The sequence below is a fragment of the Chamaea fasciata genome, unplaced genomic scaffold (genome assembly GCF_029207755.1).
Source record: "Chamaea fasciata isolate MVZ Bird 193981 ecotype frontalis unplaced genomic scaffold, bChaFas1.0.hap1 SCAF_8, whole genome shotgun sequence".
Classification (NCBI taxonomy): domain Eukaryota; kingdom Metazoa; phylum Chordata; class Aves; order Passeriformes; family Sylviidae; genus Chamaea; species Chamaea fasciata.
The window spans coordinates 24,916,795-24,931,324 of NW_027094093.1; the positions used below are offsets into that span (position 1 = coordinate 24,916,795).

The window sequence follows — 14,530 nt, forward strand, 5'->3', positions numbered from 1 at the left end:
TCATTCCATTTTCAGACTTAGGCTATGCAAGACAGTGCTTGACCTGTGCCTTGTGTTCTTCCTCATCTCTGAGTCAATGCACACAGACCATCCTCTCAACTTTCAGATTACAAACACCACCTGCTTATTCCACTCTGAATTCACCCGTGCTCTCCTTCGCTCACAAGCAGTAAGAAACGACCTTTGCATGTAAAGATTGAAGTCCCAGGCATGAGAGTCTCTTTTTCGTTGATGGAGCATGACACAGGTTTCTCACACTGTGCACACCCGAAAGCTCTCCACTTCAGGTCGGAAAGATCCTGGGAATGAAAAGCTGAGGTTCATTCTGAATGAGGCAGTCAGTGAATACCAATGGGTCTTCTGTTAGAAACACCTGAGGGGCTGCTCAGGTGCCTCAATGTAGCTGTCTAGTCCTTCTTACCCAAACACATCTACATGAGACTTTTAATTGAGGAAGGCAGGTATTAACATGAGAATTACAAACGACACCTTCCTTGGCTGAGTGGCACTACAAGCTTACCTGAAATTCCAGAGCAACTCACATTGAACTAGAAACTTATGTTTAGGCGAATGGATTGCATTTACTGAACCCCAAAGGTGCTACTAATGTAATTAAGATAGACAAAAGTCATTTACCATCTTTGAAGTCAGCATTTTTCTTCCTCACCAGAATTCGGAAATCATCTGCTGGGTTAACACTGCCTACCTACAAAAAGTACAAAAACCAATTCAATTGTCTTCCAACATCCATCTCTTTCTTCTTGTCAAGCAACAAGAATCTTTAAATTTCTTTTTACTTTAACATGAAAACAGAAGCTGTGTACTTCTCTGTGTTCAGACTCAAAAAATGGAAGTTTTATAACGTGTGTTAACGCACAGTACTCCTGACAAAGGCTGGGACATGAACAAGATGAACTCACTCTGCTGCACAGAGTTACAAGTTGACCACTTCACCGGTGCTGAGAGGACAGAAGCACAATTCAGGTTATCTGCTAGTTCAGCTTTGAGATCTTCTGTAGTACAGACCTCTTAGACCTCCCTAATCCCACCAGATGCTTAGAGAGGAGTGTGAGCTCCCAGGTTTGTGGGTACAGAATCAGTGGTTTGCCACTCCAATAGGAACCTCAAAATTAAAAGCTTGCACTTAAGTCATCTAGGCTTTCTGGCAGAGTCTGACATCTTAAAGCCAAAGCCCTAAATGGGCATGTAAGTGCAGAAATCTTTCAAAGGAACTAAAACCAGGTCAAATATAAATAAACACTGAAAAATGAACGGATGCATTAACTTGAAGTGAAAAAACCCAACAACTCTACACTGCTTAAAATTTCCTATTCAGCAATTATAATTCTCCTACTTTTTTCTTAATTTTTATGCTTTGCTGTCAATTAAGTCGTGGACCTTGCAAGTAAGTTTGCTTGGTCTCAATGTATTTCTTTAAGATCTAGCAATGCCACTTTTCAGGAAATATCAGTTAGGAGCACCAAACACTGAAATCTTTTCAGACTTTAAATACTTTTTAAAGTATCAATAATGCCTTTTTCAAAATGAATCTTAAATAGCACATTTGAAAACAAGAGATGTTAGATCAATATTACTTCTCTTTTTTTTATAACAGGAAAACAACAAATAAAGGGAGGTGCACAGTTATGATACAGGTTTCATCTACCCACAAAATTTTAAGTTAGATCTAGTGGCAAGATGAAGCCAAATTTCTGATTTAGACCCCAAATTAATGCAGAGAACAATGTCTAAAATCCCAGCAATACTTTAGATTAAATACACAGAGGCAACTTCTATATTGCAGAAGATATGAAAGACACCAAGAACAAAATTCAACCACTGAGCTCCAATTCTGTCTTCTTCAGATCCTCAGGCTTTCCTTTTAGAGTTCTAAACACCAGGAGAGAATTTTGTCCTAAAATATCCACAACTGATAAAAACTTGTGCTAACACATGCCTAAGGGCAGAGAAAGTTGTCTTTACAATCTCTAGCAGAGAGTCTCAAATGTACAAGTAGACAGTATTTCAGTCATGTTTCAGCTAGAAACTCTCCTTTTATCAGGAATTCTGTATATTCACTATAATAGACTTGGAGAATTAATCTTCCCCTTGAATAATCAGATTTGTAAAAATATGCTTACAGAGGTGATATTGCCTTCAGCAAGTTTCATAATGCTAAAGCTCCCTTCCTCATCTTCAATTTTTGGTTTCTTCAGGCTGGGTTCATCTTCGCTGCAAACGAGAAGGACAAAAATGAATATAAACACTTGAAGAAGATTGTCCTGCCTACCAACTAGGGAGCCAGTAAATTAATGAAATAGACACTAAACTAAACTTCTTTACATAACTGTTCCAAAATCAACACTTAACCATGCTTCATTTGTCCCTCGGGCTGCACAAACCAGACAGTAGAAACAGAGATCAAATTTCATTTTAGCATACAGCAAAGGCATCACTTGTTGAAGGTATGAGATTATTAGTGCCTATTTCAGGTGTGAATTTCCTTATACAGACCTTCTTCATCTTTCTAAATACAGAGCTCCAAACACTTTATTTGGAACCTCTGTGTTGAGTTAATCTTGGTAATTTACAGTATATAACATGACATTTGGTATTCTCACTGGATTTTTTTTCTAAACATGAAATGTCAGTGAAAATTTACCATTTTAGCAAGACATCAATTTACTGTTCAATCACTACCTGCTAGATCCTGTCTTGGAATTTATAGCTAATACAAACCTGTTTACACAGTGGCTTTTCAGTCTAATGACCACTATTCTCCATCAGCACATGAGAGCTCTGTAAACTTCCACCTTATATTTGTTAAAACCTGCTAGACAAACTCCAGTCAAGCAGATCAGAACTCTCTTAGGATGCTTTAAGCTACATCTCAAAATGCTTTCAAAGATTATTATTTTTAAAATGCTAATTGTGATTTTGGGCTACTTTCTTGCTTTGTCATTACAGGTAGCATAGAGTAAGGTGTACATTCAAACTAGGAACTTAATTCTAACATGTAACACGCTACACTTTAGAGCACATCTCAGCAACAGAAGAAAATCCAGATAATCACAAAAGGGGAAGGAAATCAGATGCTGTCAGGATACTGACACAGATGCATTTATTTCAGTTTAAGAATGACTGAAAGCTACTCAGCAACCCAAAGGGCAGGATTTGTATTCAATGAATCCCAAAACACAGTGACAAGCTTTTCTGAAAAATTCTACTGCTGTGAAAAGAAGAAACTGCTTGATGATGTAGGGACAAAGCTAGAGATCCTGGACTAGGAGCCACTTTTCATTCTGCAAGATTAGAACTGATTGCAAAAACTGCACTGCGCGTTACAGAAACAATCAACTATTAGAAAGAACTTGTGGAATCTTCCTTTTTGCTTTCTATAGCACACTCCTCCCCTACTTCACAATCATTGTCTGTTTCACTTTGTTTCAGCAATCTACTCTGTCCTTTACTTAGTTTTGTCACTACTGAAATGAAATCCCTTCTCCTCAGCAACTCCTGTCATTCAGCATAACCTTACTTATCACTCTAGGAGAAATGATGACTTTAGTTATGCCTAAGGACAAGGATAGGATACCTTTGCTTCATTCTCAACTCGGCTGACTTTCCGGCTAACCTTGAACAAGTTGCTTGATTGTTTTGAATATCCAGTGTGTCTTTCTGTATAAGGAGAAACTGATACTTATCAACACCAGAGAGTTTGGAAGCTCTACTGGAACCAAAAATCTTGTATGTGAACGTGGTTTGATGAAAGGTGTAAAGAACAACAAAAATTCTCTTTTAGAATATTTTCCTCCAAAAGTATATGGCAATCAGTTTTCTTCTTTTTCTTCCTGCATTATTTTTACTGATTCAAAATGCTTTGGGATTGGAGGAAGGAGAACATAAATGATGATGCTGTATTTAACAGCCGAGGACCAAATCTACAGTTGTTGTTAATCAGTGCAGCACAGCAGAAACTAATGAATCCATAGCCATTTATACCAGCCAAGGATCTGACATTTAGAATATGCACTGATTAGCAGTATTTTTAAACTGCAAAACGTGCAATTACTATTTGAGAAAAAATTAATAAAATACAAGATTAATTTAAAACACCCACTTCTACATTAATATAGAAGCCTCTCACATCCTACAAAGCTGGATGAGATAACAGCCTCTCCACAGCCAATGTAAGAAGGAAAAAAGTAAAATGTTTTCTATTTTACTGGTATTTTTTTTTAACTACAGAGATCTTAAGCAAAAGTGATAGAAATGAATACTGATATCTCTGTAAGACATCATGCCGACAATTATGCTGCCTTAGTCCCATTAGGCCTTAAAAACTAACAAAGAAGAATCTGGTCACTATGATGACAGGACATACAAATCAGTTTCAGAAAACAAAAATAATGGTCAAGACATCTTCTAAAAAACTTTTTCCAAGTACTTCAGTGCAATCTATATCTTAGTATCAATAAGTTGAATCTCACAGAACCATAGCATTTAGAATCACAGAATGGTTTAGGTTGGAAGGCACCTTAAAGATCACCCACTTCCTACACATGGCAGGGACACCTCCCCACTAAACCAGGCTGCCCAAAGCGCCATCCAGCCTGGCCTTGAACACTGCCAGGAAAGGGCATCCACAACCTCTCTGGGCAACCTGTGACAGTGCCTCTGTTTAATATTTTTCTTAATCATTGTTGTAGAGTGATGTATTTTCCTTTATCCAGTGAATAAATTATATCATCTCAGCTTTTCCCCAAACACAGAACAAAACCATACAGTTAAGACTGCTGTTGTAGCAATGATAAAATACTACCAGTGCCATTCATTACTACAGCAATATCATTTTCCTGCAGTTTTTTCAAAATCTTAACTATCACTCATTCTTCTTTGCATAGTTGAGTCTGTATCCTTTCACTTCCTCTACAGCTTTTTTTTTTAAATCATTTTAATACCCTACATCAATTTCTATCTAAATTACTTTTACAGTTGCTTTTATCACTCCTCTAAAGGAAACCAGTTTTTTTAAAAAACAGATTTTCTTCTTGCTTGCAGATGCTTTTGGGAAGATATATTTTAAAGCAACTAATAGTAATAGGTCACTACTTTTTGTTTAAATTCTCTGTAGCTTTACTTGAGCCCCATTTTTTGCCTTTTATTTCTAAACTGGCTCTATCACTTTTTAAGATATACGTAAAAATGTATACATGTACAGAAACCCAGAGAAACTGGAGCATGGAGGAAAGAAAAGAGAATTTAATCAGTATGAATTCACAGACACACCAAGACAACAGGAACACTCTGAAATCCGCAACAACAACAAAAAAAGCCAGGTGTTTCCCAGTCCTTAGAGTGGAATGTGGTCATTAGTCTCAAGCAGCAAAGCAAGGAGTCCTGTTGCTGTGTCATGTCTTCCCAAAGACAACATGCTGAGGAGGCTCTGCCCAACCCAGGAAAGGCTAAATGACAGCTGAGCTAAGCAAGAGCTGAAAACACCTCAAAGATGTCGTTCCTAGTGCTGAAAGGACTGAATCAAAAATGACAAAATGAAGGGAGAAGGAGCTAACTGAGAACACTCCAACATCTCAGGGACCCACTAGTTACATTACAGATTTCAATAAGTTAATTTCTAAGAGGCGGATTTTGTTCATGCAAATTGATTTGGCTGGGGTGACAGTACAACTGCAGTATCAATACAGCACTTATTCTTCCTATCTGCAGCACAAATAAACTAAACACAATATAGTCAATAACAACAGAAATATCCTGTCTTAAAACTGTAGCTTCAAACAATAGCTGTTCCAGGAAGAGTCCATAACAGCTTGATTTTTTTTTTTTTTTTGAGATAACCACATTAATTGCACAGCAGATAATAACGAAACTGCTTTTCATTTGATATTCAAACTGAAAGCTAGACAATTACCTAAATCAAACATGCTGAGAAGAAGGCTCATCTTTATGGCTAATTTAAAGCACCATGGCATTTATTCTAAACTAAATTAGACCCTCTGTTAGTGTTATTTGAACTATTTTATAACTACCTCAAGGATGAACTGTCTGACCAGGAGACAGGAAGCAGTGCAACAGGTTGCCCAGAAAGGATGCACAAACCCTGAAGGTTTTCAAGGCCAAACTGGATGAATCCCTCCTTAGATCTCACAGGTAGTCTTTGAGCAACAGGTTGACCAAGGAGCCTCCTGTAGTACATTCCAACCTGATGGATTTTGTGATTCTGTCACAGCAAATACAGACATAATGAATTTACACACTGGTTCCTAGTGTGTCCTGCACTGCAACAGTATGACCACCACTATTCACAAAATACTCCATTCTGTGGCACCACAATATTCTCTATCCATCAGCATTTTTTCCACTGTCTTACTCATTGATTTTCTGTTCAAAAGATTCTGAGCCTGCTTCATCCAGCAAAAACAACCTGAAGTGTAAAAAAAAAAAAGTTTTGAAAAAATCCATAATACATCTCCAACTTACTTGTCTTTGAAGATGTCTTGTGCAGTCTTCTCTTCTTTTTTCTTGCCAACTTCCTTTAGGGGGAAAAGTGCTTTTACTCTTTCCAGAGGAGCCTGACACCTTTCTCTTACCACAGAAGGCATCTCCAGCATTTCTAAAAGGTGCTGGTCTATTGGAGGTAGTGGCTTATTGGGGTGAAAAGCCTTGTGCTGCAAACACTGCAAGAAACAAAACAGTCTGAGCAAAGTAGAACTTTCAATTATATTAAAAACTTTTAATGTAATGACTGGACACCATATGGTGTACAATTACTTCAAAATATCTTCCATATTAAACATACTACCTTTGTATTGCTGAAAAATATTCTCTCACAGTGGATTGAAAGTCTATGATCAACTGTTTAAGGAGATCATTAACAACAGTCAACAAGAACATTGATGCAGTTGAGTGTTCCCACACTCACTGAAATGAGTTCTATGAAAATTATTAGAAAAATACCAGGAATGAAACAGTCATCAGCAATTGCTCATGTTTTTAGCTTTACTCTACCGTTGAAAAGCAGTTCTCTTATAAAACAGTCACACAGGAGAGATTTCTATACATTTCAAAATTAAGTAAATGAGATCTACCCCAATCACACATTCCAGTTATTGTAACAGTTTAATGTCCCTCAAATAAAATATTTCTTCTTTGTCAATTAAACTCAGTATGCATACATTTAAGAGCAATGCTCACAAGCTTAAGAGAGAATGGAAACGGAAAGAGAGAATATTAAACATGCACAGGTGAGGCACAGAATATATGTATGTTTGGAACCTAGCTTTGAAAGAAAGAGGGAACGAAGGGGCCTGACAGATGCACAAAGCTGGAACAGATGGTGAGAGCTACAGAGGAGAATTTTTCACCCAAGTGTAGAGTCAGTGCACACAGTCAGAGAGCCAAGCAGAGGGGAAGAGATGAGGTTAATGAGGCAGGTTACAGAAATTCCATGGAGGGTTTTGAAAACAAAGTATCTTTACAATTTTGTGAAGTGTGGGACAGCAGTAGAGAGGTATGTGCATTTACAAATACACACACAGATACCAGTGCATACACACAAGCACATCAAAATGTGTGATGTACAAAGGTGACAATTTTTTTCCATGCCCACTGTACTGGGTGCATTAGACACTCATGTGAAGTTTATCTAGTTTACCTACTCAGTAAACTAGGGATACAGCAGAGATTTGCTCCCCTGTTGGCTGTCAGACATGACACTAATTTAAAAAACAAAATCAAAGCAAATAGAAGCGCCTATTCACGCAGGAAAGCTGCCAATACAGAAAATCAAGACTATGTGACACATCAATACTGATGTGTTTTCAGGCTGCCATTAAGATTCCAGTCCATATTACAACATACTATCAAAAGAAGGCAGTTGTTGTACAAGGCTACTGATTTGGAAACACTTGTAATGATTTAAGGCACAATTATTTTGAAAGAGAGTGAAAATGTTGCTGGAAGCTGCAGTAATGGCTCTTGTGATACAAAAAAAAAAAAATAAATAAAAAGGTTAGGTAATTGAATTAAACTCACAAAGCAAAAAAAAAACTTAAGCTCCTTGTTAGGTCTATCTGTTTCAGGCTTTTGTAACTGAAAATGTGTGCAGCTGCAGGAACTGAGCAGACTGGGCGGACACAGCATCCACTTTTACCTGTTTTTAAAGTAGCTGAGTCCATCTGAAACCTGAAATGGCATGTACTGTCAAAACTCAGGTGCTAAATGGAGACTAAGTTAAACAGACAACCTGGATTTTCCAAACCAACACTGTCCCTCAACCTTGCTTCCCCCTTCCTTCTGGGTCCAGCAAGAACCCCTCTTACCTTCACAGCTAGAAGGCAATCCACACTGTAGCCCTGGTTTCGTGCCTGAGATGTTTTGGTTTTCTGAAATTCTTGTCCCAGGGAATTTTCTGTAAACAAGAGACATCTCAGGCACAAAACCAGGGCTACACCACACTGCCACTGCCTTGCAGACTCACTGGTCTATTCATGCATGTTGTCACCAAGGCACTAGACTCCTCATTGCTCTTCCTAATTTATTACATTTCCACTTCCAGAGACATAGGCAGTTTTCAGGAACAGGGTACACACCAATATATTGGTCAATGGATGTAATGAAGTGGGCTTGACACCATTAATTCCATGATAAGCAATGACACATACCAATAGGTCTATCTCAGTACAGAACCACCGCTGTTGAGCAATTTGTTTATTTGGCTAACAAATAAAATGCACTGCATTCCCTAAACATCTTAGGTGCTTCAAAACCCTGTATTTAAGATGGACAACTTAAATAATAATGTTGGAAGTCTGCCACTACAAAAGCTACAGAAGTTCACTTTGTTTTTTCTGGAAGCAAGGAATAAAAGTTGAAAGCCTGGATACTGGATATTTCTCCACTCCAGCAAGCATTAACAACTACTTCTCACCCACTCTGTCATTTCCTGATGCCTACCACTACTTCCAGAGATATAATTTAGCTTGATGTTTTTGTTTAAATTCTGGCTCTTGTCACTTATCATTCCAAATATCTTCATGAAGCAACAAAGCAAGGAAATGAAGTAGGAGTTCATCCTTTTCTTCAGTTATTTTTCGAAACCATTTATAGGTTCTATTCAGCCCAATCCACTTACTGGCTACAGACAAAAGATAATGTAGAATTTTTCTTCATAGTTCTTAAGGAACCAGCAATGCCACTTGGCCTAAGAGCAAAATACTAAGAATCTGGAACATTTTTGCAGCAAAGGAGAGAACAAATTACACAGATTAACAGCAATTTTGGAACAAGACATACAAATGGGGCTCTGCGTGGCCAAATGAAAGCACTAAGAGAACTGTCAATTTAGAGCTTTCACAACAGCAAGGACAGAAACTGTCTCCTACCCCATTCAATCAGTCAACAAATGTTTTTTCTACCATCAGCGCTCACCCTTACAAAATTCTACTACCCTCTAAGGAGCTTGGCAAGTTACTCAGTTACTCTCTTCCAGCAGCAATTGACTCAAGTGCTGAACACCACCATCACACTGCTCCAGAAGACAAACAGCACACCTAAAAAAACCATCTTTCACTGTTAGCTGACATCTACTAAACCAAAAGAATACAAAACTCTATCTAGAAATATAACAGAGGAAATTCTATCCCCCAAGTATTTAATTTATAAGCAAAGCTCAAGTTTTATAATATCCAAGCTTAACAATTCTTCCTAAAATAAGAGTTGTGCAGACGTCAGTCCATTTTAAGTTCTTGCCCTGCAATAACCTCCAACTGATCAAATCTTGCATTTAGTTACACACTGTCTTGTCAATATGACTGGCCGAACTTGATGAGAACGCAGAGTTTTTCAGGTGTCAATCAGAGCAGGATTTGAAGACAGTGGGCTTACGTGTGTTCCTGAAACACACACTGACCTTCAGATCCTTTGGTTATTTTGACAACACTGAGGAAGCAAGGCTTTGGGAAGCTAGGGTAAGTTTTCCTAATTTAAAAAAGCATCTTCTTCCTCCTTGTAAAGTGAAATAAATCATGTGGAATTGCTGAGATATGATGAACATGATTGCTATAATACCATTTTTGGCCAATTTTCAGAGCAGAGTCACACATTCAATATATCTCCATGGTTCTGTATACAGTACAATTCTGCAGTTGCTTAAATTGCAGCATAATTTTCTTTATTTTTGAATTTGCTGCGTCATTTTTTTAAACACTTGAATTCCAATGTATAATTAAGTCTCTCATCCTCACAGTTGCAATGAAAGTCTTCAAGATATGAAAGGAATGTAAATCAAAATGGAGACAGCTTGACATAATAACTGCAGGAAGTGTGAACTGTTCTGCTGGCTGGTAAAGTGCATCAGCTTAGACAGCCCAACAGAACATTTTAAATGTCAACAATGTTAATAACCATTTCTTACTGATCCAGTTCACCTTAGACTGACCTGGTTTGGAACACTGCTAGATGCAACAATGCACAGAAAAGTGATGGGACACAGAACGACAAGCTGAAGATATCCTCAATTTTAAGCCAATTCTCTCTGTCCAAAAGCCGAAGACTAAATCTATGTCCACAACACAGTGTTGAGAGGCAAGCTTTTACTTGCCTTATCTATGTGCCTGATGCTGTTGTAGACACCTCAGCACAGATATAATTTCCCTTGCTTCCTGGAAACTAGAAATTTTAAAGATAAATCTCTGTCAGGGACAGCACAGAAATCACTGGTTACCATACACTTGAATGCCAGAGATTTATATCTGCATTTTCACAATGCAGATCTTTCCAACGTGAATCAGAGAAAGATAGAAAGGTGAAAAGTCTTAAGCAAAAAGGTTTTTGAAAAATACCACATAGTTCATCTCACCTGATATAACCTCTGAAAATGAGGGTTTGGAATTTTGCAGGGATTAAATAGGTCCTCAAAAGTTTCTCCACCTTCGTGAACCAAATTCATGGAGTCAATCAGGGAGTCAACAGCAGATAACTGATCCGCTAAGGCAGCAATTATATACAAAGGAAGATTAAGTACATTTGCAGATGGGTGCATTTCTTGAAACAATTTATAAATGAAGATTCGCTTCACAATGTGAGATTTTTACAAAGTCATTACATGCCACAGAATACACTGCAGCTATGGATGTGCCAATAAAGAATATGGATAATGGACACAATAATAAACCCCTGCTTTATTTAAGAACTACAGCATAAAGTCATAAAGCCTTTTTCTTTTTCCCCAAGACCTCAATTATTGTTGCCTTGCTGCTTTCGCTTTTCAAGATGTTTTCATTTGCAACAGAAGGTTTATAGGCCACTTAGAAAATAAGAAGAACAGTTGGTTTGCAAAACTAAATGGCGCCATATAAATTTTTAAAGTTATGATTGCAAATAAACAGTTCACAATAGCCAGCTACTGCTTTGGTAGGACAAGTTTTAGATTTGTTATCAAACTGCTGGTTACAGGAAAGAAAACAGAAACTGCTATAGAAACAAACCAGCATGCTGTATTTACCCTGATGTGCAGATGCCCATTCAATGCATCTCATAACAAATGAAAGAAACAGGAGCAGATTTTAAACTACATCCACTTAAGACTCATTGCTGTGCAAAACTCTCAGAACAGCAAGTCAAGTTTTGTGTAGCTGCATGTTCTCCAGAAATGCCATCCATCTCAATCTGGACACCAATAAGTGCATAGTTTTAACACTCCACAGAAAATAATGTCTTTGCCTTTGTACATTATATTAATAGGCCATACTGCAAACGGCTACAGGACCAGCTTTGCACCAACAGAGCAGCTGCCCCTGTTCTAATTCTAGCTAGCTAATCACACACTAGATCCCACAAGGTTTGACCATTTACTCCCACTAATGAGTTCAAAGATCAAAGGATACAGAGGACTAATCTCAGCTCTCTGTCACAGGATCCTGTGAGACTCACGATGCTATAACCTGAGCCAGAAGTCATTAAACAAGACAGTTGAAATACTGCCTGCAAACTTAGGTCTGCTCAGCCTGCACCAGAAGTGGCAAAGCTTTAATACACATTTAAACTTCAAGATGACATCACCAAAATGGATGCCCAAATACCTGGGTGTTTTTCTAAGCCAAAATAACAACTAAACTTATGTTCTCACTGGAGAGCCAAATATTCTAACTCTTTTAGAGCATCTTAGAAGACAACAAGCAGGTTATTTTTCCAGTTGACCAGCAAATATTTTACCTGTAGGAGTGTATTTTTTACTGTTTTTCAAGGATGAAAATACATATTGTCTTAGGTCTTCCATATAGGGTAGCTGTACATAGATGAGACACTGTGCAGGAGGAAATAAAAAACAACTGAGCCTGAATAAAAAAAGAGTATCTGTATCCCCAGAGTGCCATATGAGGGCAATATAAAACATAAGAAAACTCTGAAGATGTAATGCTGTGTGCATCAAAACACTTAAAATATTTACAGAGCAACACAATTTTAATCAGAATAAAATACGGCATTATGTTTTATAACATAGTGATGGCTACACTCAATTTTTCTGCTCGTGGAATAAAGACCTCCCTAGCCATCTGATCTCTTTTTCTTGTGCAGAGTTCCAAATAGCCATGCTTTAAATATCCAATATATTGGTGCTTTGGGAGGTTTAATCACAGCTTACTGTATTTCAAAGTCAAAAGCTGGATTTGTTTTTTTTAATGTTTCTCTGCCTCATTTTTTCTTTATTCAATTACCTCCTCCAGTTCATACCACCCTAAATAATTCCTTTCCATCCTTTATGTTTATACCCTTCAGAAGTCTGAAGATTGTTGTGTCCGCCCCCACCTCCGTCACTCCTCAGCCATGCTATACATATTTAGCTATTTCAATAGTCTCTCGTAAGAAAGATCAGGGGAAACATATGCTGCAAAAGTTCTGACATACTGTGTTGCTTCTGGGTCTCTCTGCAGAAGGGTAAGAGAGAAGCATTACCTCATATGCATCCTTAATATACGGAAAAGCTACTCCAATTTGTGGGTTGCATCTTCTATCATAAGCATAGCGCACTACAGCCACCACTTTCAACTCCTCCAATGCACGAACAAGTGCAGAAAAAGCAACTGCTGCATGCTAGAGAGAAAAAAGAAGTCCACAAAATCATGCAAATTCTTCATTATGAAATACATCTTCCACAGGGAGTATAACGGCATTGATTTAGTCAAGACTAGTTTCCATTTCAGCTCTACCTTTAACACAAGCATTTTTCATGTTCATAAATCAAAGAAGTTGAAAGGTCAAATCTCATCACAGTAGTGGATCCATTCAAAGCTGAGCCAACTTTAGATTCAGCACATTCCACCTTTTTCACCAGGTGTGAAGAACTTTCAGAGGTTTTGCAAGAGATAGAGAAAGGGAGGGAAGTCAGAACCATAAGGGAACATATCAGAGCACTGCAGTGAGCTTTTTACCTCCAGTACTTTGGAGGTCTGTTCCAAATAACACAGTGACAGGGCACATTGTTGCTTTGAATGACAACCGACTTAACCACCAATTTCAGGTTCCTCATAACCTTGCTCAAATGTACTATCTACCAGCTTTTCAAAATTCATGAGATACTGTATTCATTTGGGGTTTAATCCAACTTCTTTTTAACCTACTGGGCAACAAAGTAAGACATTTCTGTAAGCTGCATTAAAAATATTTATTAACATAGAAAGACAGGACAATCTCAAGCATCACTACTATTCTATTTTGTTCTACAGCAAAATACATTCAGCATTAAAGTTCAGTTCACCTTACCTCATCACCTTTTGCCGCAAAGACCTTCAGAGCCTGGTTGCCCATGTAATAATGCCTCTGGATCTAGAGATTCAAATGGTCAAGAGTTAGCCTGACCTAAAGAAAAGGTCACTAATGCAACTGGACCAATTAAATTACAAAACAACTAACATTACTCAAGTCAGAAGCCACCAAATTTAATTACAGTGCATAGAAGGTTAAAGCCCTGTATGTGTCTCATATCTCCATTTATCCCTTAATATGGATATTCAGTCATATTGGGTGGGATATTCTCATAGCTTCCTAGTGATAGGCAGAAATGAAAGACAGTGCTACTGGCAGCTATTACCAGTCTGAATTACACTTCAGTAATTCAAAAGTCATTATGGAAAACTACAGTAGTTAATACAAGACCTAAACCTAACTGACACTATACCTATGCTATCAAATTTTTCCAGCAAAGATACATCAAAAAAGAAGCTGCAAAAAATCACATCCTTAATTAATAAAACTACTTCAACAGCAACCCAGAGTATATACAGCTGTGCTGGCAAAGAACTCCTGTGAGCAGAGTTTATTCTGTTCATGAACATGGCTGAATAAAAAAAAAAAAAATAGTTTCTTCAAGAGGCATCACTGGATTAGTTGGAGCTACAGCAGCTAACACACACACACAAACCCTGCAATCATAGAAGACCTGTCACAAAGATCACACACTACTATGGACACTGGTTAAAATAACCTCTCTTTGTTAAAGAAAAAACCCTCCAAA

General features: G+C 37.8%; 1 protein-coding gene across 3 annotated transcripts in view; it reads right to left on the reverse strand.

Annotated features, from left to right (window-relative positions):
• Window positions 1–14,530, reverse strand: part of XRCC5 (X-ray repair cross complementing 5) — a 49,542-nt gene that overhangs the window by 16,019 nt on the left and 18,993 nt on the right. For all 3 annotated transcript variants that reach the window (XM_066190193.1, XM_066190194.1, XM_066190192.1), the window contains 7 exons: window positions 13,780–13,842; window positions 12,973–13,110; window positions 12,232–12,322; window positions 10,877–11,004; window positions 6,499–6,695; window positions 2,142–2,232; window positions 637–706 (listed from right to left, as the gene is read on the reverse strand). In XM_066190193.1, coding sequence (XP_066046290.1) covers window positions 637–706; window positions 2,142–2,232; window positions 6,499–6,695; window positions 10,877–11,004; window positions 12,232–12,322; window positions 12,973–13,110; window positions 13,780–13,842 — 778 coding nt within the window. The remainder of the gene's footprint in view (window positions 1–636; window positions 707–2,141; window positions 2,233–6,498; window positions 6,696–10,876; window positions 11,005–12,231; window positions 12,323–12,972; window positions 13,111–13,779; window positions 13,843–14,530) is intronic.